The sequence below is a fragment of the Falco naumanni genome, chromosome 9, assembly GCF_017639655.2.
Source record: "Falco naumanni isolate bFalNau1 chromosome 9, bFalNau1.pat, whole genome shotgun sequence".
Lineage (NCBI taxonomy): Eukaryota > Metazoa > Chordata > Aves > Falconiformes > Falconidae > Falco > Falco naumanni.
In genome coordinates, this window is record NC_054062.1 from 49555098 (window position 1) to 49582681 (window position 27584).

Consider the following 27584-nt stretch of genomic DNA (forward strand, 5'->3'; position numbering starts at 1 on the left):
TAAGTAAGCGAAGAGCTCACCTGGGAGCATCGTCCCCTTCCCAGCTACAGAGAGTAAGTAAGCGAAGCAGCTCACCTGGGAGCATCGTCCCCTGGGCACCCCAGCCCCGCAGCCCTGCCTGCAGCCCAGCCGCTCTGCCGGGGCATGGCCCTGCAGGCAACGGCAGCGCTGGGGGCACAACCAGCTGGCTCCAACCTGCCCCTTCGCTTATACTTTCTGAAGCTGAATACAGAACCCCAGTATTTACTGGGTTTTTTTACTACATCTTGGAAAAGACTGGTTCTACCTCAGGCAGGATTGACTGGCTGTGACTGCATTAAGAAGACAGAGCTCAGTATGTAATGTCCTAGGGGAAGTATTGAAAAGAAACTCCTGCTTCAACCCACATTCCTTAACTAATACCTTTTATTATTTTTAATATCGTTGTAAAGCTGTCTCCCCAGATACATCAGTAAAACAAAGAAGGATCCCACATTGTGCTTGCAGCCACCTTCCCAGAGGAGCATACTCTCCTGGAGAGTTCAACAGAAATGGGGTGATGTGGGGCCTGGCAGCATCTGCCACCCTGATGTCTTCTCTCTGAGACACCTGCAAGGCTGCCTCACTCAGCAGTAAAAAAAAACAAACCAACAAAAAAGCCAACCCATGACCACCCCCAAGAAACCTCAATGTCTTTATCCAACTTCTCTGAAAAAAGATTTTAGAGATGCCACACAATACAGCCCTTTTTAGCTATTTGTGCCCTCGAGCCATGCATTAATACAGCTGAGACTAAGCTGGATTGAGGGAATTTTAAATTGGTGTACTGGACAACATAGAAGGTTATGAAAAATAAAAAGATAAAAAAGCACTCTAAAAAGAAAAAAGAAACACTCAACACAGAATGGGATTGTAAGCTGAAAATTTCGTGAGATCAGGGTGAACCAAGACCTCTACTGAAAATATTATTAACAATAGCATCTTACCTCCTGTAACACAGAAACTACACCGATTAATAGCAATACAGCGATTAGTAACAAACTCCCAAATCTTAAAATATTATCATTTTATCACATTTTTTTTTTAGACTGAGGGAAAAAAGTGGTGGTCAGGAGAGAGAACTCTATTTTAAACTCACTCTTTTTAAACCTTCTGACTTTGCACCTTTGTAGAGCCTTATGCTAACAACAACTTGAAATTGTAAAAGGGTATTTCAGAAAGAAGTAAGAGCATGTATATACACTTAAGACAGACTTCTCAGGTGCACGAAAGAACAAGCTTTGGAGACTGCATGCAGAAATTTTGATGCCATGTATACAGATGTCAGGTCTCTACTAGTAAACTTCAAGTCAGAAAAAAAAAAAAGTCTTCTGCAATTTATTCATGCATATTAAATCTTTCCTAAAATGTCCAAACCAAATTAAACCAAATGAGGTATTTTTTGTGAGTTGCTTTTAAATTCAGTTCTTGCAAATATCCATTAAACCCTTTGAAAATTAAATGAATTTTATTTTTAATGTAATGTGCAATTGTGGAGACCTGAAGAAAAGCGTGTGGTCCCCAAAGCACATGTGTTTTTCTAACGATACAAGTTGGTCTAATAAAAGATATTACGTCTCCCTGCAAACCTCGCCTAGCTTCAATTTTCTGGCTGACTAAAGGTAACAGAAAAAGTTTAATGATTAACTTTCAGGTTCTCTATTCTCCCCCTTTATCAGGCTTTTCCTGGCTGCTAGCATCCCTGCCTTCCTGCAAAACACTGCCTGCAGGTCTAGGGGAGGCATGCACCCACCTGTGGGCAGTGCCAGGGACCTCAGCCCAGCCTCCACACACCTCCTCCTGATACATCACCACCTCAACAGCCTTTGGACCCGAACGTGGCTGGAACAACCCAAAACTTCTTCTAAGAAGATCTCAAATAATGTTTGAGATGTGGTTTCTTTTGCGACAGTGGAAGGAAGCTCTAAGTAAGGACCCAGGGTGGAAGCTGTGGCGCCTCCGGCCACTCCACCTCATTCTCCTTGTCCTCTCAAGGCTGTTGGAGGCTGAAACAAACCCCTCCGGAGCTTTCCAGCCAGGCTCGTCTTGGGCCCTGGATGAGCAGCACGCACCACAAACAGGCAAGGGAGCATACCTAACCTTTTTTCTCATCCCTGACCCCGAAAATGTTCTCTTCTTATTAGCGACAATCCACAGCCACACAACTCACATCTTTAATTTGGTGGAACAAGCAATGCCTACCAAACACCATCACTAACTTACTGATACCAGAAGTACCTATTCGCCCTGAGACACCACATCTGTCGGCAGGAGTGACAACCACCCTGCTGAGGGTTTCTGCATGGGTTTTTTCCTGCGCACCCAGGGTGGGCTCAAGTCAAGGCTAGGTTAAACTCTCATTGTTTTGCAAATCCTACCCTTGTAGCTGCTTCATCTCCACCTTTCCTGCACCAGCTGGAGGACACTCAGCCTGGTCAGCTGCACACAAGCGCCTTCTGGTTTATGGAAACCACGTTCAATGTCCAAATATTGCACAGTTCCTTGAATAATAGAGCTTACAACCTCCATAATTTATCACCAGTGTTTAAAATAGTACCACTAACCCTCACAAGTAATGACAGATGAAAAATTTATCTAAAAACAAAGCTATTTCAGCTATGATAATCAAGAAAAATCTTTGCTAATCTGCTACATCTTTGAGCAAAAGAAATACATGCTCCCTGGGTTGCGTACTAAAACAAAAATGAACATTGGCAGAGCAAGCAAAATCATCTACAAATACAAATCAACCTTTTCTCCTTGTGAGCCAGAGCAGCCCAAGGGATAACAGCACGTTCATACTTCTGATGTATTTATACAGCACATTTCATCTTCATTAATCTAGATAACACACTGGCAGATTCATATTTTTCGATTCCAAGAATGATGAGCTATTCGTGTGCTATGGCAGTTCAACACCCACCTCTCCCCTGACCACGTGGGGCCCTGCAGAGGTCTCTGACCATCACCCTGGAGCACCCTGGAGCACTTCCTACTCCCCCGCCGCCTTGGGAAGGGGCTGTAGCACTGCAGCCCTGGCTTGTTCCAGCTCCCAGTAGCTCCTGAAGTTCACTCCACTCATTTGGTCACACGAAGGACCTCGCTGAAGCACAGAGCAGCCCTGTCCTTGCCCTCCCCAGCTCTGATGAACATCTTTTCTCATGGGAGCAACCTCAGCAATGCAACAAGAGCTAAAGGAGGATGATCAGGATGCTGGAATAAAGCACGCCCGGCAAGGATCGGTATTTTCTCTCTCTTTTTCATCAGGTGGTATTTTGCTCAATAATCTTCATTCTTAAGGTGTCTTATTTTCTTGTGCATGCAAAAGACAGCTACACTGAAACTCCTGCGGCTGCTGGGAGGCATTTCCTACCAACATCCTGAGCACATTAAGGGACAAATAAAATCCAAACTGTAGAGAAACTGACTGCTCTTGAAACCATGTTAAACTGTAATGGGCTGAAAATGTCTTCATTTTTATGCCTCTTCACTATCACAGAGAAGAAAGTCCGTGCTGATGTAGGTAAGCACAGGCTATAGGTTTATCTAATAATGTATACTGAAGGTAGTGAAAAATATTTCAAATTTGCCTACAGTTATAAAACTGTAAATCACACTGAACGATACCACTGCCATAAGCCGTTTTCCTCTAATGGTTTTCTATATTTTATTGGTTCAATAAAACTCATCACCTATCAACCTAAGAGCTGTAGTTATATACCCTATGGTTATTCTCAATTAATTGATTTTTTTAGTTCTAAAATTGTGCCACAAATCCACCAGAAGAGTGAGGTATGGCAAAGTGAACCGATCAGATTTCATTTCTTTCTCGGGAAGGAGGTAGGGGAGGGGGGGAAAGGGTGAGTCTTGTACCAAAGTTTCAGAAAGCTGACAAAAACTCCTGCCTTGCAGTAGAAAGCAGTTGGCAAAAGACGGATGCTGATGCATCGTACCCCTGTCTACATGTTTATAGATTTGATCACATTATACAGATTACAAAATCTGTATCAAACAAACAGAGTGTGCTGAGAAAACTCCCTGGGATCTTGAAAAAGAAGGCTCCTGCAGCAACAGCATTACACTGTGCCTTTGTCCTAGGGGATCCCAAAGCCCCTCGCACATTAGCTGCCACTGGCACGACATCACCCCGCTGGAATCAAGAGGTACAGGCTACATGGCCAAGAGGTGAAATAAGACATGGTACTCATCAAGAAACCCAGCTAAACAAGCATTTTACAATTATTTCACACACAAATATGTCTGTGTTTTCATGGTTCATTCCACAAATACCCGAGAGATAAAATGTACAGTGCTCCGCGTAATCTATTACTCTAATTAATGCCTTTGATAGTACAAAGAAAAATCCAGTATTGGTGAAAAATCCGTAACACATGGCCAGTTGAATTACAGAGGTGGCTTCATAATTATCCCCAAGCCCCTTTCCATTTAGTAGCATTACTTTCAGCAAGAGTTTTGCCAAGTGTCTCCCTGGTTCTCAGCTCAACAAATGGGTCACCATCCCTGACCTGTTGTCCTCCTCCTGCAAGCACACAAATGCTGGGCCCATTTGTTTCCCTGAAATCCTCTTCCTTCAGAAGGAAAATGGAAGGTGATTCTTCCGTAGAAACTTGTTAGAAGTTGCTCTCAACAGAGAGATCACCTACAAGAAGATATGCAAGCTCAGTCGCAGGGTCTGGAAATTATATCCTGAGTTTTCTAAACAAGCTATTTTGTTGCCCCTTGTAAGAAGCAGACCTTGAGAGAGGTGCAGATCCCTCTCAATGCCTTGTTCAAGGTCTAGCCAATTGACATGGATGGGCTTCAAGACATTTTTTTTGTTTGTATGTAATGCAAAGGTCACAATTCTTGAAGGACTTCTCTTCAAGCTCTCATCGAATGAGCCGTGATGGATCTTCTGTACCAAACTCAGCCATGCTGCTGTGCTCTCCAGGGGCCCTGCAGGAAGCGTTGGAGAGGACATTGCACAGACACCCACAACAGAAACACATCTCACCCTCTCCTGCCTCCTTACTTTGCACTGAGCTGGTGAATCACACTTGCTGCCAGCATTAGGTACAGAGCATGCACCAGGATTCCTCCCTGGCATGTGCCTGGATTCAAGCACTCAGTCAACTTCAGACAGCTTTGCTGTTTCGGCCTGTCAGGCACATAAACAAAAAATCAGTTGCTACTTCCTTGCGATTCACATGAGGAGTGCCTGGAGTCAATGGGTTCAGTGTGGGGATCATTCAAACCAGCTGCGGCCAGTGAAAAGAATCCATTCTTCATTCCTGTGACCAGGCTTGCTAGAAAGTAGGGAGCAAATGTTCCACCCAAAATAGTTTTGGTCTGAGCACAAGAGAAGCTATTGGCAACAACAACGTTGAAAGAAAGAATGCCTTAGCACCAGGCTCAGATGCCTTGCAAATGTATTTTGTAGCCTCTACCGCAAATTGTATTCCGTTCTGCCTGTAACAGACTACATGCTTTAACCAGCTCTGGCAGATTGCTGCGTCTCTTTATTTTGGCTAGTAGAGAGCTCCCTTCCGTATGCAACCTATCTGGGATGGAAAGCAGATCTACTGGGATGGAAAGTCCAGTCCCTGCTGAGCACCAGGCCACTATGGCCCTCCACAGCGAAGCCCAGTTGTGCAGGAGTCCTGGGCAAAGGGTGCAAATCGGGCAGCTCCTGGCTGCTCACCCTTCCCTGGAGCCGTGCGGCCAGGCACCGGTGGGGTGTATTCCCTCGTGCTGGCCACGCAGTGCAGCTCCTACACGATGTGTACATGTGCTGCGTGCACCCTCCTGCCCCAGCTTCCCGGTCCATCCTGGACTCATGGTGCAGAGCAGGCTCTGAACAAATCCTCCACCGTGTTGTACGCTCCCATCACCATCCCTCCATGCACCCAGTTTTAGCAGCACAAGGATGCTCTGAGAGTATTTAAACAAATTTTCTCAAGGAGTTGTAAAGCACCACAGCAACCAGGTGGGAATGGCCAGGTCTTTGCAGTTTATTTTTAAACTACAACAGTTCTGAAAAGCAGGAGGTGTTGATGTTGCTAGAGTCGCAAAGGTAGAGTAGCAGACAGTAAGGGTTCCTACTGGATGAGTGACCAGGCCTGGTCTGAGCTGTTCCTCTGGGTTGACTGGCAAGAGCAATTAATCCTGATGCGGTGCATATGTTCCAAATTTTGTGTACTTCAGAAACAAAATGAGAAAAAACGTTACTGTGCTTTGCTGTGAAATATCAAAAGCCCTGAACTGTGATGCATTAGGATGGCATTGTCTTAAGGAATCTCGTCCAACTCAAGGCTGACAAGAGGAGCTGGCATGCAGACATGAAGAAGTGCCCATATTCTTTCCTCGCACACCCAGGTACTTTTGCATGGCACAATAACTCATGTGAATATGTCTCCATCCTCTTCATACAGTTATCAGTGCAGCCTGAACTTAGGACAACGCCCATTAACAGAAGATAGAGGAGAGGATAACAACTAAGATAAAAAATATTTGCATTTATTAATATCACAATATAAAGGAAATGATAAACCCCTGCAAGCCGAGTTTCTAATTTGGTCTTAATCTCACTGGGTGTAGCTGCATCAGTGCTGGCTGCCTCTCTGTCTCAGCCCCGGTCTCCTTTCCATTGGTCAGGACAAGCCTCTTCCCAATCACAACAGCTGGCTGGAGCAACCCCCACCTCCTCTTAGTACAACTTTCCCTTAGAGCATGATGACTTCTAAATCCTTTCAGGCTCAAAGCCCAGTAAGCAGTAAAGCCCAGCACAAAGTGATACTTATTTCTCATAACTATTTTTTTTTTCATACAAGAATCCAATAGAAAAATAACCTCAGCACTATTTGTCATAGCCAGAGGTGAATTTGAAGCGCTTACGAAGTGAATATGCTGCACACAGCAGTGCTCGGTGCAGCATGCCTGCTTCTTAACAGAGTTAAAGGAAGATCCTGCCCCAAGCCAAAGCTCGTATCTTCCTTCAGCTGTATTAAGAAGTGACTTCAAATCTTTTGGGGAGCTGGAAACTTTGGTGTGGAGAAAGAACTCAATGAACAGCCACAACGGCTGCGGAGTGGTTTCCTTAATTAGAAAGTTGGCTGTGTTTCTCAGGAGGAGGAAAACAATGCTACAGACAGCCAAGGCAAAGAGCAAGTAAAAAGTGTAGCACATGCAGCTCCGAGGGAAACAGAAAGCGGCTCTATCAGCCCCCCAGATCCTCCAAACCACTTGTAATTATTAGGCTGAAAATCAAGCATGGTCCTGCCGCTGAATCAGAGCAGTACAAGATTGTGAATGACTTGGCCTTAATTGATTCATTTTGACAAGGCTCAAAACACTCTCCAGGCAATTTAAGACACCATAAAAATATCAAGGAACTGACAGTGTTTGACCTCAAGATGTCAAATACAGAACTGCTGTCTAGTTTTGATGAGCTGTCACTCTATCCCCTGGACATTCCTACCGCAGCTAAGCATTTCATATCATGAGCTGCTACCACACAACACGGTCCATGAGACTACTGACCTGTTCCCAGAGTATCAGTCAACCCAGCTTCAGCAGCGTCCAGGAATCCCTGGCGATACAGTGGCACTGGTGGTCTTATCCCTCTGCCCTGCTCTGGTGCTGAGTACAGAGACATCCAGCGCTGTGCGACCGACTGTGAAGAAGCTTGAGACACCCACACCTCAGTGCTCACATGCTGGCTGGGCTTGCCTGGCTGTCCTGGTGGAGAGCCCGCATGCTGTTGCAGGAGAACTAGCGAGTCACGTAGCAAATGGAAAACACTAACTGGCAAGGCTGTGTACTTTTTTAAACAGCGGACCAGATCCCATCCTGAAAACACAACAAACTCCCTAAAGACGGACAGTTCGGATCATGCACATCTCTCAAGCGAGCAAGGAGTACGTGCCGACAGAGATGGGTAACTGTACCAAAAAGTGAAGAAAACTACAGGTAGACGCACTGCAGGCAAACAAACTGCAGCTTTGCCCGGTGCTGGCTGCATGCAGGTCTGTCAAACCGATGAGCACCTGACACCTGCGATCAGAAAGAAGCTGATACCTGTCATGCTGAGATGATTGAGCATCCCACTACGGAAATTCAAATGGCCGGGGCCAGAACAGCACTCCTGGGGAGGAGGCAGCTGTGCCGTGTGTTTGGGGAGACCAGCAAGGCAGAAGAGGAAAACACTTGGCTACAGCAGAAAACCAACATACTGATGCCTCTCCTAAGCACAAGACTGGCCAAGGATAAACACAGTTTGTGGACTGTTTCCAGCGGTGCACTTGAGATGCTCTTACTGTAATTGAACACGAAGCTGTGGCCTCCCAGGGCTGCGCATGCTCCTTGCCATGGTGGGCTGCCACCCCGTGTGACTGAGGACAGGGCGTTTGTGTTTTTCTGCTGCAAGTCAGCTGCCAGAATGAAATGAAATGTGGGTGTCTGATTTAAGGGAGGCTGAGGAGCACGGCTGCGGTCTGCAGACAGGTGACTGGAGAGCAATGGCAGCAGGTTTTGGAGTGTGGATCCAAAAAGAAAATCTCAGAGAACACCCTTGCAATCCCCTTCCATGCAGGAGATGAAAAACAATCATCCCAAACTGGCCAGGGAGAGGTGCAGCTCCTTGGAGGGTCGCTGCCCCAAATACCTCTGCAGCAGGACCATGGCAATCACCCCGGGAGACCTGCAAAATTACCTTACGGCTGACACCCAGGACCTTCGCATGGCTTGATATATAGCAGCAAAGCACAGGTTAAACACTCTGTTTACAAGAAAATTAATCTTAAATGATGTGGAGTGAAATCTTGGATCTGGGAATCAATTTTTTAAAAAAGCAATTTTAACTTGCTGTTTTGCCAAATTCTGATTGAAAATCATTGCTCAGACCCCAAGGGCTCACAACCCACTTACCAAACACGGCACTGCTGTATTTGGATGGACTTGAGTCAGAGTATTTCTAACAGCATGAAGGGTAGAAGCTAAAGAGAAACAAACAAAGCACGTAACCACACCAGCTTGAGAGAAGTATACAAAAAATCTGAAACACAAACATTTGTGAATGTTACCAGCAGTGTTCTTACCAAGCCTGGAATACTTTCCTAGAAACTGGCTACCTTTAGGGCACTGTCTGTCCCACTGCAGCATTTTGGCTTAGGCTGCCGATTCCAGTATTCTCCCCTTTCTTCTGCCCTCCTACCTTCTGTCTTCCTCTCCCACTCCTCCAGATATGCTTGCACTGAAGGAAAGCTGCTCCCTTGGACTCTGCTGGGCAGTTTCCAGCCCTGCCCATGCTCAGCAGTGCTCGCAACCTGGCTGCTGCCTGGGCTGTCTGTCCAGCATTTTTTGGTACGTACTTCTTGTTCAGTACTGCGGTGCTTTCGCTACGTGCCTTATGAACAGATTAATCAACCAAATAGGTAAGAGGCACATTAACTCAACATGTCTAATAACTTCCCAGAGGGGGAGTAGAGGAAGTTGAAGATTCCACAGGAAACTGTCCTGGTATGCAAAGCATGGCCAGATTCTCCCCATGACAGGGGGCATTGCAGAGAGGAATCATGTACCCTTGGCACCTGGTGCAGGCAATCCATGGCTGAACCATAAAACCACCAAAAGCAAGACAGGAATTGCATTGCAAACTGCTTATCTTCTCGATTCCAGCTGCTGCTATGGAGCCTGAGGGCTCTGGGAAGAGTGTGAGAGGCTTTTCAGAAGGAGTTAAAGCAGCACTCTTCCTTACTGGCACCTGACGCCTTTTCCTTCCTGGAGCAAAAGCAGCTCACTTTCCCCCTGGGAGAATGGTGGAGCATCTCCTTTGGCTCTCACTAAGTGCTCTGCAACTTCCCATGCCGTAGCTGGTTGCATAACATGAATCTGCGCTGTGCAAAACCTCTCGAGCACCAAGCCTTGTAGGAGCCAATGTTGTTTCTCCCAAACCTTCTGTGAGATCTGCTTTCCATATGTCTCTGCCGACGTGCTTGCCTCCTTCACGACTGTGAAAGACCAGTCTCCCTCTCCGCTGATCCTATCCCTTTCCATGTCTCAGCCCACCTGCCAGTTGCACACAAATGCACGTGGATGGGTATCAAATGGTCCTGTTTGCTTTTCTCAGCACCATTCTTCTCTCCAATGCCACCCCTACTAAGGGCATAACACCATAGCTACGTGCTGTCTCCAGCCTCTGCTCACGCAGTCCCACTGCCATTCTGAGGACAGAAGCCACAGTAGGATGGGACTTCCCTTGGCATTTCCCAGGACAAAGCTCACCTACTACTATGAAACAACTACCAAGACAGAAAAAATCAGTTGCAGAACTAAGCACATGTTACAAATCATACTTACTACCCACTTGCCAAACTCCCTCTTTTCCATGTGCCACCTTAGAAGAACAAGACACTCAAATGGATCTGCTCTGGATTTCTCTTACAAACGTCTCACAGCTGCACATCCTTTACAAGGTGCTATTTACTTACAAAGCACTACCTTCCCCCCTGAGAGATACCTGTCTACAGTGTGGAACTTCTAATATTGAGCCATGGCCAAATTCATTATCTTCACACACTCTTGTCATGTCAATATGACATAATTGCCATTTCTCTTTCTCCTCCTCAACTGCTACCATGATTCGTGTTGCCATTAGCTTTTACAGGTGACCTCCCCTGCTTTACTGTATTCCACAGTGCCACTAATCTTAAAATTATCCCAAAATGCAGACTGACAGATATGCCAGTTCTGACATCTTCTGCCACTTCTGAGGATGTTCTTCAAACCCCTCTGTAAAACAGCCAGCTCTGCCCTTCCCACGGGACCTCATCCCTCCTTCTGCAGGGAAGAGCCACTGGTCCTTGCCCATTATTCATGCTTTTGTGGTTGAGCAGCCAAGTAAGCTCCTTCTGTGCCTCCTGTTCTGTGGGTCTTGCAAATCCAGCTCCACTTTTCTGCCATCACAGTGTGTCCCACCTCCTGCTGCTGCAGCATGTCCCATCCCCTCACCTGGAGTCCTCTTCTCCAGGACAGTCGAGGATTATCCCATGATATCCCGCTCACTTCCAGCTAGAAATCCTCTCCTTCATTCTCAGTGATGCAAAAGCCTCAGTTTTTTCCCCTTTCTGCTTTAATCACTTCTAACTCCAAAGCACTACTTCTGTTTCAGGAGACCTGGATGCTCTTTCCAGCCACCTTCCAGCTATCTGTACACTTTTAGATTTCCACACTAACGCTCCAGACTTCACATAGTTCAATCAAGTTTGAAGTCTGTTTTTCCTCTTTGCACAGATACCACTAAGCTGTGCCTAGTGAAGCATGTATGGCAACCCAGCCATTTATAATGGTCAAAAAGCCACAGAAGTTTATAAATTATTTTTGTACAGTGCCCTCTCTACAGCAGAGCACAGTGGCACTGTATCTATGAATCATTTTCATTTTCTGAGTTATTTTTTTCTTGAGAGCATCACAGTGAGCTGGCTGGACTAGCACATTAATAGGAGCAAAGGCCAGCCCGACACATTGCAGTTTTAGGCTGAGCAAACTGAGAATGTGGTAAGTGGCATAATCAGAACGGGAACAGAAATATGATTTCATGTAAAACTGAAATGTCAGAAATGAAGAACATTGAAGCATTCAACCATACGCAGAACTAAACCACTTTTAAATGGCAAATGTCCAAACCAGAACAATAGTTCTTAACACTGCCAGGCCTGCACCTTGAAGTCAGGCTGACCACGCAAAAATAACCGAAAACTGAATAGTCAACATCAGTGCCGATCAGTACTACATTTAAAAGCAATTTGAACTTTAATAATTCAACAGAACTTAATTTGCTGGTAATAAGAAAGGTGGAATTATTTTTTTTCCAAAGCATGACGTGGATGGATATCCTATCTCTGTAAGGCACACCCGAATTTGTACCAAGTGCTGGGCGTGCGGCCAAACACACACACACGCACACACATGCACACACACACGCATGCACACACGCCTCGGTGTCCTCCAGATCAGGCCCACAAACCACAGGAACAGAGATTAAGCAAGAAATGGTCTAACAGATTTAACATGCAACATCTGAAACCGACCAACATTACTGATATTTGTTTTACCCATAAACCCCTCTATCAGAATTTTGTTTCAGAAATTTTCAATTGCAAACTTGCAAGTGTTAGGTGGAATCCCTTTTTATGCCTTGCTTCAGACTGTTAATAACACTCCCAGTGCTAATGACCTAACCCGTGAACATACAGAGGAAAAACAGCACTTCATGAAATATTGATACACACTTCGAAATTTGACAATTATCTCCAGAGCTTCTTGGTAAAATCTGAAAGCAAATAAATAGCAAACATTTCCTGTACTCATTAAAAGACTGAAAAACAGAGAAAGAAACCTACTCATTATCCATTTGACAAATATAACCTATTATTTTTAATAACGCACAGGCATTCAATGCATGGAATTTACAGCTTCTCTTGCTTAAAGAAACCATTGGTTTTGTAGATCTAATTTAAAAAAATGCAATAAAAGTAAGTTATGTGGAGCTGGTTCCTTTTGCAGGAGAGGGTAAAAGCCGCCTTCTATTGAAATCAATGACAAAACTACCATTTTTCAGATGGAAGCAAACCTTCATCACTACCCTAACTTGTCCAGAAAGATGTTCTCCAAAAATTAGCAATAGTAACTTTGTTGGCCTTTCTCATGCAAGCTTCAGAAACAGAAAACTGGAGTAAAAAAGCGCTGATGAGCCAAAGCACGTGGCTGCTAGCCCACAACAGAGATCTCTGTATCTTATTTATCATACACCAGTGAGATGATACCCTGGCTTGCCCTCTGGCTGGAGCATGGCATGGGAGATGTCACGCTGCTCCTCTGGAGCCTGAGCTTTTAGGATGAATGGCAAATACAGAGAACACCTGCCCCTGCTGAATAAATATGAACCATAAGGGGAAAACTCCCAACGCAGAGTTGCTCTGCATTGCATTATAGTCTAGTCATTGGGAGTGGTATAGGAATTCTGGTTTCTGGACCTTTTAGCCCTGACTGCGGATGAAACAGAACCACAACTGCTGCAAACAAGAATGAAATGGGAATTTAAGATTCTTAAGCCAAATGTTTCAGCTGGTAAGATAACAAATTCCACTCCAATGCAGGTCCACTCAACATGAGTGAGAATTCCAAGACAGGGAAAGCTTGCAATCGATAGGAATTGCAACTGCTGGCTAGCTGGGATAACTAAAGCTGTAGCTTTCGGCTTTCCTGATTACTTCAGTGTCCCAACAGGACGGTCTAGGAGCTGACAGGCACCCTGCTGTCCACACTGAATACTTTCTTTTATCTTTCATAATACATACTAATCAAGATTACTTTCACTGACAGAGCAAAATACATGCAGTTGCATAAACTACTGCGCTTTTTGAATATTAATTTAAAACTTTATAATAAACCATTCAGAGGAAGGCAGAGAACACAACAACTAACTGTGTGTGACATTTCCATTCCTGGGTTTTTTCACTCTGTAGGTAACAGTGAGAGGCTCCAATACGAAACTGGCCCATCATAAAAAAAAAGGCTGATAATCTGTAGGGTCAGTAAAGGAATGTGTAGGAGGCAGCCTGAAACTGCTCAGGGATTTGCAGTGTTAGAACAAGCGTCAGAAAACACGCTGGGGTTAAGAAGACCAGCAAGGAAGATAAGGGGGCTTCATCCAGTTCTTGTATCCCACCACCTATGGCTTTGGTGTGGAGGTAACCCACCCGCAGACACCACCCTCACGTCTGGAAAATACATCCCAAATGTTTCAATGGGACCCCAGTTTTGATCTTCTTTTTCTGGCTTTTTTCACCAAAAGTATATCCTAGATTATTTCTTATTGTTGTGTTTGCTGTCTAAGCAATGTCCTGTCTGCTTTTTTACTTGCTAAGTCAGTATGACAACCTAGGAAATAATAAATTGCTTGATAACCAAAACAAGTCACTACTTGCAAACAATGAAGTCTCCGCAAAAGTACTGACCCAAATGGATAAGAACTGATACACTGATTGTATTTTTGAGAGTTTTTCTCCCCATTTTCATGTGTATGTGTATCTTCATATATAAATAAAACATGACAATGCCATCTTGGTTGTTCATATCAGTATTTACCAAGGATCTCCACTGGCTTCAACCACTCAGGTAAGCCCTGCTGGTTTCCTTCTTACCACAACAACCTGCTTATCTCTCAGATTACAGAGCCTAAACCACCCTCCTCCCAGGGACTATAGTGCTTTTGGGAACTGCAGGAAGAGTACTGTACTCCCACTCCTCTCCCAGCCCCTCCTTGGCTGCCTCTGCTTCCATGTGCAAGATATGGCAAGAGGCCGTTTCCCTTGACCACCCCACATCTGGTGGTTGAGATGCACCCCCCCAGGCCGGGGGTGCTCCCATGGCTTGGTGGGGTGCTCCCAGGAGGGAAGGGACCACAAGCCTCCACCACTGACCCTATGGCTGGCAGCGATGGCACCAGCTGTTCAAACACTGAGCACATTCTCATACATCTGTCTGTGGGCTCTGCAGATGCTTCTTAATAACAAAAAAAGGAAATTTATGCCTGGCAAACAGGGTTAAAAGTCAAGGTCTTCCGAACTCCCTGAGACCTGGAGCCATCGCAGCAGGGAAATGAACTGCAGCAGCCTTGTAGCTGGAAAGCCTTCCACCCAGCAAGGGCACAGGGTGGCCCGGCACAGGCAGGGCTAGTGCCATGCTACGCTGTGCCATGGGACCCATGTTTAAGCCGATTGTTGGCCTTGACACCCTTTGCACTGGGAGAGAGGGTGGAGGAAGGGAAGCCGGGCACTAATCCGCTCCATCTGCTCTGGAGCAGGTAATTGGATTGCGAGTACAGAAGGCAAGGCTCCCGGCCACAGCGCTGGCGGTCACACCGGCCAGGCACAGGACTCAGAAACCTCCTGTTTAAACAAAGCTGCTCTAGTCAGAGGGCGAGGGTCCCACCGTGCTGCCAAAAGCACCTCTGCCCAAACCCTTCCTAAGGATGCACCGGTTGCACTGCGGCAGGGCATGGCTGCCCAGCACGCCTCTACTGGAGAGGTGAAACTAAATACTGGGAAAATAACACATGGGAATCGAACCTCCAGAAGTAACATTTCATCTTTAACAAAAACTAGAAACAGTAGACAGAAAAGATTAAAAATTAGCTTTCTTTACCGAAAGCCAGAGGAATGCTAACATCGGGTGTTATTTAGGCGTAAAAGTCAAAAGCTCATCTGCCAGTTGCTATACATAAACCTTACTAATACATGTCCTATGTCTGCAACAGTTATTCTACATCAGTTGCTTAACGGTGTTGGTCTGTTTTTTAAGGATTCAGCTCAGCACCTACTTTCCTTATAAAAATAACAGACAATTCAGTTGTGTAGCATTTTCATTAAACTAATCTGCAGTGTAATGCTATGAGAAGGACAAGGAGAAGAAATTAAAAAAAAAATGTTTAATACAATAATGATAAGAAACCTTTAAAAATTTTTCCCTCTATGAACACTAAGTTTGTAGCTATGGAAACTACTTATGAGAAAGCTAAAAAAACGTCAGCAAATATAGCCAGAGAATGATCTGGATATAAGAAAAGTCCTAACAATGACAGAGAACTACAGACACCAGGTAAAAGGAAAGTGTAAATTGAAGATGACAACACATGTGCATCTGACAACATGTTCTCCTCTGACAGACCAGATTCATTTTTATTGCCATGGCACTAAAGTCAATGAATTGCAACTGGAATGAGTTTGACACTTTATATTGCTTTTGATAAAACCATTATAAACAGTGTATTTCAACCTTTAAAAAAGTGTTTTAAAAGTGTATTCTCTGCAATCAGTGAATCGTGTGCGCATATTGGCCAAGATAGTCAATAGTTTATCAAGGTAGTTTAAAGCAGGTCTCGCACGCTCTGTTCCTCAGCCATTTACCCTACTAATGTGAGCAGTTCTGATAACTTCAATTTTGAGATCCACATACAGTACACATCTGCACACTCATCTGCCCAACTGAGGTTAGTGAGAGTCCTTGTGCGCCTTTCAAAGGCCTTCCCAAACTCTCTGCGTGTATTTCCAGCTAGTACCCTCGTCATATATTAATGTCTTGAGAACAATGCTGTGACCATCAGGACAGCAGACACTAGCCAGACATGTCTGCTTATTTCAAACAGTATTTTTGTATGGAAGTTACAATTCCTTTTAAACCCATTAGTCAGTAATTTTGCCAGCAAATGCAGTGAAAACTTCACTTTACCTTGAGTAACACACTAGCTGGGAATGACTCCAAGGACTTGCTATGGTCTGTCAGGTCAATGTACAAATTAAATCAGATTTATTCAGTACACAGAGCTTCTTTTGGTGCTGTTTCCCTCAGGATTGTTAATTGAGCTGCCTTACATGTATACATTGTGATTACATGCTACAGCCTGTACAGAAAACACAGTGAAGAAAACCTGAAGTTGATCTCTGAACTGTCTGCTATACGGTACATTGGGCAGACAATAAACCAACATCAACAAATGCTCATGAAACTTATATTGTGTATGAAATACCACCACCAAACTCTCTGCCCACAGAAAGCTATGACAATTTCAATGCAGTACTCTTAAAACAATGTTTAACCATCCCTGAACAACCATCAAGGCTCTTGCTCCTGACTATGCCCTCTCCTCTTTGTGGGCTGCCAACATGCAGAGCTTCAACCTGCAACTGATGAGTGGTTAACACAATTTTTATCTGTCACAGGGCAGCAAATACCAATAAAAAGAATCACAACCAAGTGTTAAACAGTATAATCTGAGCTGAGCTAATCACAGTGAAAGGCATTTCTAGCTGGGCTCTAAGCTGATAAAAGAGATGAGTCCCCTTTACAATGGAGGGAACTACGTGTCCAAGGAAGGCAGCTAGCCTCAGCCTGGCTTTCCCTGCTTAGGAGAAGCTCATTTTGCTCCTTCTTCCTTATGATACCTACCTGACTTGTACGGGGCAGCCCTGCTCCTCATCCCTGTGGGAAGCATCTCCCCTCTTGTGACCAAGCTTTTGTATCTTCACATGTAAACTAGAGTTTCAAAAACCATCCAAGAGACATATCTGCGATCACCCATTCCTCATCAGAGCTCCCCCTAAGTCCATCATCAGAAACAGAAATCTGGACAGACCACTCGGTCGGGACAAGTCTAGGCTAGCTACAATAATACATTATCAGCCAACAGGTTTAAGACTCAAACAGTGGCTAAAAAAAATATAAATCAAGTACTCTAATAAAAATACTAGTAAACACAATAATTTGAAGATGCAGCATTTTGGAGGAGGAGCTCCAGTAATCTGATCAGTGACCATAAGACACGGTTTGCCCTTGCCAGCTTTGCTGACCTACACTGTTTATTTCCTGCATTACCACCCTCTCCAGCAGAAGGCTGGCCACAAACCGGCTCTGGCAGCAGACTGCCAGCTGACATGGCTTTGTCACTCAGACATTGCAGGGTTTTTTTCCTGCTTGCCACTGAGATGGTTTGGTGCATTCACTACCTGTGATGCCACGGATGGCAAGGCTGCAGGAGCAGCCAGCTCCGAGGATGTTTCTCCCTGGGGAAGCCGTTCCTGCCAGCTTCGCACACAAGCTCTTGAAGACTCAGAGAGAAGCAGCTTTGCCAGAGCTGTGGTTGGGGAGTTCCCAGGACTGGACACCGGCTCTGCTCCAGAGACACCGCTCTCTGCACCTATACCCCCTCACGCTACCACCACAGTGACAGGTTTCAGGTGCTCATTCACCATCTTCTCTTCATACAACTCTGCAATTCTCAGGAAGGGCAATTTATCCAACAACTTCTTAATAATTATTTTATGAAATGCAAAGAAGTTGCAGCAATAAATCTCACTGATCATTTTCCCTTATTGAACCGTACTGGAGTGAGTGGCCCATAAGCATGTGGTGTGTGCCTATATTTCTGGCCAGGACGCTGTCTCTGCCATCAGAAACACCAGGCAGCAGAAGATGCCTTCCTCCCGTGAGCCCTCTGCCCAGACTCCAAAGTACACAGTAGCTGTGCAGAATCCACATGGAGTGTCAAAGCTCAGCACAAAATCACAAATCAGGTATCTAGAAACAACTCACTGTAGAAAGACTACAATACATAGTCCAACGAGACTTTAAAAAAACCCAAAATGATCCGTTTTGAACTCCTATCCATATAAGAAGCTCCAAAACATCACCAGACTGAAATACACATTTTATAACCCTCTGCTAACTGAGAAGAGATTAACCTATACCAACAGAAATTATTTGCAGCCATTTAGAGACAGACTTTAATACTGAACTTGCTTTCACCTTGTGTCTCATGTATCTACAACCAAAGCAACAGCTAAGAGGTCTGTTGCTCCTAAAAATGCATCTTGTCTCTTCTTGCTGGCAAATACAATTTTCCTGCATTTAGTCAAGTTTCTGTCACCCACTCAATGTTTTAGAAACATCTTAACGTATTTGTAATATTCGCTTGTCACCTTGCATGTAAGTGTGAACACTCCTTAGCAATGGTGTTCCTTAAAGAGCAATTTCTCAACACAGCTCAAACATCCACAAACCGCCACGCCTTCCATTTCTAATCCGTATCCTTCCATTTGCCATGTGTCTTACCTTGGCTTCTACTTTTAAAATATAGTTTAACAGGAAGAAAACCTCTCAGGCTATTTGGAAAATAAAAGGGGAAATAAATCAAAATGAAGACAATTTTACAGGTCCTACTTCAGCTAAACCTTTCAGGGACTTCAATGAGAAGATAATCTTTCTGTGATTATGGCCAAACCCTCTCGTTGCTTAGCAACACATAATTAAGGAATATGTTTTCAGATCCGCTTTGCAAGCTGGCCATTATCAGATGAAATTACTGGAGCAACAAATGTCATCCCCATGCAAATGAGCTGGTCGTAGGCAAAAAAAAAAAAAAAAAAAAAAAAGGGTTCAGTAGAGAGAAAGAGCTCAGCAGCACAGAAACACTGCCGGCTTCCTCTTGTTGCATACCAGTAATTCTTTTAAAGGGAAGGGATAATATCTAGATTTTTAGAGAATAGGGTTTGCAGTTTATATATGAGATGTGGAAGGAGGGGTCCGTTCCTTGTGGTGGAGGAGGTCTCTCCCAATGCATGTGCTCTGGTGGTCCCTTGCCCCAGGGCTTTCCCTGCATCAGTACCGACTGCCTCAATCAGACGTACTGCAAATAAATGAACATATTTGTGTTCCTCGCATTATGCCAGTTTGTCTTTTTTTCAGGCTTTGGGCAATTGTTTATTTAAAAATACTGCCTGGATGTACTGCTTTTGTGTCTGATCCATGTCAACACAGAATGTGTTGCCTAATATTTAAGCATTTTTTAGAAATCAATACATTACACCAGCTACATAAAGGACGCACAAGCCTGAAAGAAACAGCATCTACTTCCTAGCTGTGTAATTATGGTAAACTGGGGAAAGGGGTGTGCCAAGCGTCTACATTTTGACAACTTTATCATTTCCACTCACAAAATCGTTCTTTATTTAGATTCCTGTGGAACGGCATCACCAGTTTGGCACTGTCTCTATGCCTATAAATGGTATCCTTTTATTTAAGCTTTGTGCGTGCACGCTGGTACGGCGCATTGTTTGAGACTTGTGTGCATGGGAGTTCAGCTGAACTGCACAGGGAGCAAATTCTCTGCCCAGAGAGTCACTACCAGGAAAAACATTTCAAGGGATTTCTTTCAACATTTTTCAAGCAAGTCAAGCCACAAATGAATGGATTTGCCAAATTTCCTCATACTTAGCAGTGTGGGGTTTGGGTTAGCTTCTGTCAGGCTCAGAGCGTTATCATCAATGTACATCTCCAAAGCGGAGGAGCGGAGCCTGCTCAGCTTATCCAGCTTTACATCTCAGCAGCCAAGGGCCTGAGCGCTTCTAGAAGGGGAAGGGAGGGAAGACTGGGAGCCACCATTCATTTTTATTGTTCTAGTGCTTAATGACAGGCTTTTAGTTTTAAGCACAGACCTATTACTTTAACAGCTATATCACTTCACTTACAGGCATCTCTAGAAGGAAATCAAGGGCTTTATTTTGTATGCCTGATAAACCAGCAAATTAATAATACGAAGAAAAGACTAAGGTAATGGCCAAAGGTAAGTCGATTCTCGAATAACACCATTAGCTATCTGATGAATTTAGTCAAAACAATGCTAACCATTTCCTTGGAGGAACACATTTGCGCCTGATAACAGCGGTAAAAAGTCAATCTGCAGCAAACCCTGTAGTCCTAATTGCTCAGCCAGCGCAGTATCTAATCTCCTGTTCTCTACAAACAACAGGAATGGCAAGATTAACCCTGGAAGCATTATCCGAGATACTGCTCACTTTTAACTGAAGTTGGCTAAACAAGTAAAATATTTGGAATTTAACTGTAGAGTGAGAAACAGCATCTTTAACTCTGTGCAGCCGGCATGGCCCTGCAAAGAAATCCCCTTCACCTCCTTTTCTACACAGAAAATAGTCTAATCTTTACGCATGAAACTCTGTATTATTTGACTGTGTTTTTTTGAGGGGGTAAAGGAAGCAACAACAAGGTGGTTCTAAACTACCCTATGGGCTAAGACCCTTTGGAAATTACTTGGTTCAGGCGATGCCATGGTGGAGACGATGACAGGGGGCCCCGTGCGCCTGCTGAGCTTCGGGTACGGGGAGAGCTGGGCAGGGAAAGCGGGTCCGGTGGGTGCCAGGCTGCTGTCCCCCGGCGCTGCTGGCCGACGGAGGAGCTGTGGGCTACCGTGCGGGCTGGGCGCTGGTGACGCTGCTGCTGTCCGCTCCCTCTTCATCAGCTCCATGGGCACGGTGTAGGTGGTGGGGTAAGCCGTTTTAGGGCTGGCGTGAGGGTTGGCCGTGGTCATGGGCACGCTGGCCGGAGCAGAGTAGGCAGAGGCCGGACGCGGGTGCATGTTGCAAGGCAAAGGGGTGCTGTATCCAGAACTGGGGAGGAAGTGCGGCCCCTGAGGAGCCCCCGCGGAGGCAGGGTAGGCGGTGGTCTCCAGCAAGTGCTGGGTCGGGGCGCTAGATGGCCGGCGGTGTATCTCCCCCACTCTTGGGGAGAGTGGTTGCAATGGAGGCGGGGGCTGCGGGGCACCAGGGCCATCCACAGCCGGCCCCGAGGTGAGGGGTGCCCCATAGTCTCCCGGCAGCTCACTGCGGTGGCTGAAGCTGTTGGAGCGGGTCCTGAGGCGCAGGGCCCCGCTCCTCCGCTCCTGCCTCTGCAGCTGCATTTCTGTCTTGTAGTTGTGAGCGATACGGGAGAGCACGCGGGCTTGCCCCAGGTTTGGAGCCACAGACTTGATGTCGTTCTCCTCCATCATGGCCAGCAGGTTCGGGGAGTCAAAGCCCTGCTGCAGCAGGGCAGCAAAGGTGCTCTCTGAGACGCCCTCCGCACGCAGCAGCGCCACGAACTCGGGGTCGAAGCTTCTCTTCCCCTCCGTCCCGGGGAAGGCGGGAGGAACTGGCGGGTGGGAAGGCGTCGCCACTGCTGCCTCGTAGCTGTCGTAGGGGCCCTTGGCACCAGCGCTCTCCCTGCCCTGCCCGTAGCTGCTGCCGGCACTGCTGGTGGGGTCCACCACCAGGCAGGTGGGGACGGCCTGCCTGCCCGCCACTGGCTCGGGGGGCCGCTCTGCCCCGTCACTGTAGGCCTGCCTGCCAGGGAAGGCAGGCGGCTCCGCCGCGTACCGTGGGCCGGAGGGCTCCGCGCCATACCAGGCTGGGGGGACATCTCTGCCACGCATCCGCTGCCCGTCCAGGGCCAGCTTGGTGTCCCTGTAGAGGCGGGCGGCCTCCGGTGGGGCGGGCGGGCGCCCCGAGGCCTGGTCCCAGGACAGCCGGCTGCCGGGCGCCCCGTAGCTCGCCAGTGGCCTGCTCACCGCCTGGTCGCGGTAGCAGCGGGGGTCCTTGGGCGACCTAGCCGACAGGGACGGGTCGCTGTAGTAATCCTGGGGTGGCAGGGAGCCCCGGCCTGCCATGGCTGCCTGCCGGTCGCAGTAGGTGAAGTCAGGGACAGAGCCTTTCCTGAGGGGCCCTGGGGCGAAGGTGGCATCCTGGTATGGGTACGCCTCTTGCTTCAGCTCCGCACCGCCCTGCAAGATGATATTGTTCGCTCGAGGCGGCTCATACCAGCCGCCCTCGCTGCCGTAGGTCAGGGAGCTCCGCCGGCCTGGCAGCCTTTGGTACTCAAAGGCATTCTCGCTCTCCCAGTTGCCTTCGTACCAGCCGGCAGCGTCCCAGCTCTGCGAGCGGCCGATGTTGGGGTGCTTGCTGGGGATGGGCATCGCTGCAAGGCCACTTGCTCCCGCCGAAACGGAGAAGAGGAGGTGCCTTCCTTCTCAGCGCTTCTCCAGCGCTCATCAAAACCAGACCGCGCTCGCCTGAGCCCCCCTGGGACTTCAGAAACCACCGACCGGCGGTTTTGCCTTTCAAAGTGTTGCCTGAATTATTAATTCTTCGAAACCTTAGTAGGCAAAACATGCAGGAGCCGCTGCCGTCCGCTCTCGCTCCAGGTCGGTGGAGGGAGAGACCCTTCCTGCGCCGTGCAGCCGCAGAAGAGGGCGGCCGCACTCAGCCCAGATGCTTTATCCTCTGCCGCTGGGGACGGCGTGCACATGGACAACTGGCCGAGCAGTGTGTGGGGATTAGGAGCTAAATAAAACCACTAAAGCCCTTGCTCCATGTGACATCATTTTAGCCCGATGAAATCTCCCGTACCGACCCAGCCAGCAACCTCAATGCAATTTCTCCCGGGGGAATGATTTTTTTTTTTTTCCCATGTTGGTTTTTAAACACGCATTTCAGTTGCCTCCTTCCTTGCACACCCAGGGCTCCAGTCTGTACCAGCACCCACCAGGAACTGGCAGTGAGATAACTAAACATGCACGTATCCGCTCATCCCCACACACGTGCATGTAAAAATAAAAAAGAAAGCTTCAGTGTCAGATCAATCTTAATCCACTCTGATGAAATGCTAATCCACTGCACACAGCTAAGGACAAATTAAATGGCAGCAAGCAGGCAGGCCTAAAAAAAGGCCAATGCAAGATACTCAAGAATACAAGAGCGATTAGAAATTAGTTAAGTATCTGTTCAACACTTTATGAATATTGTAATTTGGTTTGGAAATTACATTTTTTGTTGTAGTTTCAAATTAGCTGTACTAACCAGGCTCCAAAAGGATCCTTTACATTATTATCATAATACGCAAATCCTTTCACCATCCCAGGACAGAAAATTGTGGAGGTGTAATCTGGAATGTGTAATTTTAAGATGCTAGCAGAGGTCACAGAAAAAGAGGGGAGGATCAAAGGATCTAAAGCCTGGTCTTACAAACCAAAAAGGAACAGGAGACTTTTGCCTATTATCTTCGTCTTCCTACGCCAAAATGACATGTTTATGAGATGGGAAAACACTTTGAAACATCAGACAAAACTCAATTTGTATCTAGCAGTATTTCAATATTCACATGGATTAAGCTTTTTTTTTTTTTTACACTTCAAGTAGGCAAAAGGATTTAAACAGAACCATGCCAAAGAAACCTGTTATTTGGGAATGTAATAAAAAATTCTGTATATAGCCACTGTTTTCAGAGGAGATATTAAAATGGCTCCCCAAAACATGCATCTAAATTATCACATGCTGCTCATGCTCAAGTATTCCTTTTCAAAAGAATAGGTCAACCGTTACTTATTTTGCTAACCACTGCTAGTGAAACATTTTCCATTTTTAATTAAAAAAAAAAAAAAAAATCAGACATAAATGATTTTGCCTTTCTCTGCTGTGATCACAAATTTCTTCACTTCATACACGCCCCTTCCAGGACAGACCCAGTAAAAGGAGTAACAGTCACCTTCCCTGGTCTGTCTGCAAGACAGCTTGCACATTTTTCCTGGCTAATCCACAATAAATGTTTAGTGCACTAGCCATCACATGATAGACCATTGTGCTATTATGATAGCTAAATCACTAATACAGTCTAATGCTTATACTTGCCTATCATACTAATACCTCTGGGCTATATTTCTGACCCAAATACTGACAGGATCTTTGAGTAATCCCTAAATTTCTTTATTGCAGTAAATATTATAAATCCTCTTCAAACATTCTCTCCTCCGATTCCATCCCCAAGAACCACAGTCTTTAAAATTATGTTGGATATTATACAGACATGCAAAACATGGTCCCCAAAAGATTATTTATGCAATTCTCAGAGAATATCTGATTGGCATTATATTGAATTAACTAACAAACTTAAGACACATTGGAAAATTTCTTCTTTTGTAAGAGTCAAAATGGGAAGACACATTTGTGGCTTATAAATAAAGCAGAGAACATTTTAACAAACAAAAACATTTTATTACAACAACATTTTGCTAAAGAATAAAATGTATTCCCAACTGGATACAGTGAGATCTGTGCCATTTGTTTGTTCTGAAGAAGCAGAAGAAAGCTACCAAAAATGTATTAAAAAATAAAAAATAAAAAAATTCTGGTCTATAGATCAAGGGCATCCTCCAGCATTGTGTTCAGAGAAATCATTAATGAACATAGCCACCATGTTAAGCCCTGGCCTGCAACGGAAAAAAACACACCACAGAGAAACTCAATTTCAAAAATGCTGATCTTGAACAATTGCAAGGGAAGTCAGAAGGCAGCTTTGAGCATTTACTACCTCTGAAAGAAACAAAAGCTTTAATAAGCCCTTGGGCAGCATGACGGACACACAAAAGAAACCTCACCCAAACCAACAGATCTGGAACTGGTGGCCATGCCTTGCCCAGCTCCAGCACCCACATGGGTGACAGCAGGACCAGACAACCCACCTCCGAACCCCCTTCAAGCCCAAGTGCAGGGGCAGCCGCACGCCTGGGCTCCAAGAACACCCATGTGCCACCGCCCCAGCCTGCAGCCTCGCAGCCCTTGGGCAGAAGGATGTGTTCTTCTCACACCTGCGTCACAAGAGCCAGGAAACTTTAACTTCAGACCTGCCGCTGGCAACGCTCATGCATATGGATAATTCATCCCATATGAACTGACCTCAATGGAACAAATTAACTGTTCCTGTGCTCCAAGCCAAGCAGAGGTAAACACTTGCAGGCCCAGGGGCTGTAGGACTTGTACTTTTCCCTTCAGCCATGGGGCAGATGTCCGCTCTGGAGGGCTCTGCTGGCCCCTCTTCTTGCTGACCAAGACCTGCCAAACACGCCATGGCCAGCAGGGAAGATGGGCCCAGGAGTCTCCCATGCCACCACAGCAGCAAAGGAAATGTGACATCCCCGGTGAATCAAGACTGACGAAGAAATTATCAGAATGAAATATTTATGGCTGGGAAGTAAGGGTCTTTCATTTTTCTTTTTTTGGCACTCTTAAAAGCAATGCCTACGCAAATTCCTGTAGCTGTCGGTGTTTCTAAGTTCAGGCCCAGGCAGCAATGGCCAAGAGAGGACGTGGAGGCATGGGGCACAACCCAACACAACTGATCTCCTCTGCGCTTCTCGGGAGCGGAGGAGGCACCAGCACCTGCATTCCTGACATGAGGGGGAGACGAAGGACTGCAGGACAGGCGGAAAATTTATCCTCCCTTTATCTTTTAATTCTGGAGGTATTTGGGAGGAAAAAACCACACACAAAAGGAAAAAAAAAAAAAAAGCTGATCAAGAGATTAAACGCTCTGGTATTTCAGATCATGTGAAAAATGCAGTTTTGACTTAATAACCTGAGTTTCAGTTTAGTGTTGATCTAATAGACGGTAAACTTTGCTATGATACAATGACTACAGAAGTCTGCTCTGAAAAAAAGGTAATGACAGAGTAGAAGAAAGGTGGGCCTGTCATTTAGACACTGCATTCAAAACCAGATGAATGAAATCTGAGTCTGGAGACCACTTGCAGTGGATATGAAACAAGTATCTTAGCCAGTGCCAGAAAGTGCCCTCTTCTTCCCATGAGGAGTGTCTGTTCTACACATAAAACCTATTGTAAGAAATCAGGATGCTAAATCTGCTACACAACTGTGTAAACATTTTTTGGTGTCTGTAGCACTGACTCAGGAGAGGCTGGATGTGAAATTTCATTGACATTGATGTAAAACTTTCATTACTAATTTTGAAAGCAAGTTGCTGGAAAAATTACTCTGTGCAACAAAATAGTTTGATTTTAGTTTTGCTTTTTTATTACTGTAAAACACTTTTCAATTACAAATTTAAATGTTGTTTCTATTAGAAAAAAAAAATGTCGTAAAATGTTGATGTTTTCTCCCAAATCATTTCCTTCTGGGAGAGTGGAACTGAAACAATGCAGTGAATATGCTAAATGTCATTACTGGCAAAAACTGTAAGGTGCATCAGTATTGGAATGGCTATTTCTCTTTCAAAGGAAAGGATTCCTACCCCTGGTAGTACAAAATCCTCTAGAGAACAAATGTGTCTCATGTTGATGTAGAGAGCAGGTACCAGGACACTCAGCCTTTATACTTTGCTATGTCACTGTCAGCAAGTAAATTGCTTAATTTCTTACTCGCAGATTCCTCTTCCATCAAGAGGTATATAATAATATACACCTATCACATTCAGACAGTGTTAAGATTAATCAGTGTTTGTCAGATGTTTTCAAGTGACAAGGTACAAAGCTACTGGTGGGATAAATGCTTCTGGCCTCACTGCCTGGGCTCTCAAGGACCACATGTGATTGTGCCTAATGACCCTCAAAGCTCGGGAATCCTGTACTGAACAACGTCCTCCTACATTCAGCTTGCAGGATACCGGGGAAGCATAAACAAGCTGGTGCTAAACTATACCGCAGTATACCATGGATGCTTTGGAGAAGAAAACGAATAGCATGAACCGTGAATAATGCACACACACACACATGCATATGCACCAAAAAAAAAAAAAAAAAAAAAAAAGAAAAAAAAAAAGAAGAGATTGGGAGAAGAAAAGCACAAAGGAAATGTTCCAAATCCTTGGAAATTACTGCATTTGCTAAAATTTGGCTCTGCAAAAATTTCTCTCACAGTGGCAATAAGCACTCTGCCTAGATGGACTTTCTAACAGTCTCCTGAAATTAGAGGAGTACAAAGAGAAAATTAGCAGGATTGTGCTGGAATCATTTTCAATAATCAAAGGAACAGAACAGCATCTGAAAGCACTCAGCGCTTGAAGCCATGCCACATGCTTTTACCAATTTCCAAACCAAAAGCATAGATGCTTTGTAACTTCAACAAAACACTCTCAAATACCAACTTGGTGTGTTACAACAAAACACTCTTAAGATCAGCCGATTATTAAACAATCATTGCCTCATGTAACTCTGTATTTTGATGACTTTAAAGCAAAATACAAAAGCTTATGTCCATTTGTAACTCAACCCCCCTGGCACTGGGGTAGAAATATGCCATAACCATTGGCTCTACATGCGTGACAAGCTACAGGAATGCACTAGCACACACTGCCTCTAAATGTTGTGCACAAACTGGAATCTGTAACTGGGTTCA

General features: G+C 45.4%; 1 protein-coding gene across 4 annotated transcripts in view; it reads right to left on the reverse strand.

Annotated features, from left to right (window-relative positions):
• Positions 1–27584, reverse strand: part of CTBP2 (C-terminal binding protein 2) — a 319500-nt gene that overhangs the window by 24836 nt on the left and 267080 nt on the right. The window contains exon 1 of one of the 4 annotated variants that reach the window (XM_040607554.1): positions 20680–22697. The exons of 2 other annotated variants lie outside the window; for them this stretch is intronic. In XM_040607554.1, the coding sequence (XP_040463488.1) occupies positions 20680–22375 (1696 nt within the window). In that variant the 5' untranslated portion in view covers positions 22376–22697. Of the gene's footprint in view, positions 1–7557; positions 7688–20679; positions 22698–27584 lie in introns of those variants that run through there. One more of the 4 variants, XM_040607555.1, reaches the window with a different exon arrangement.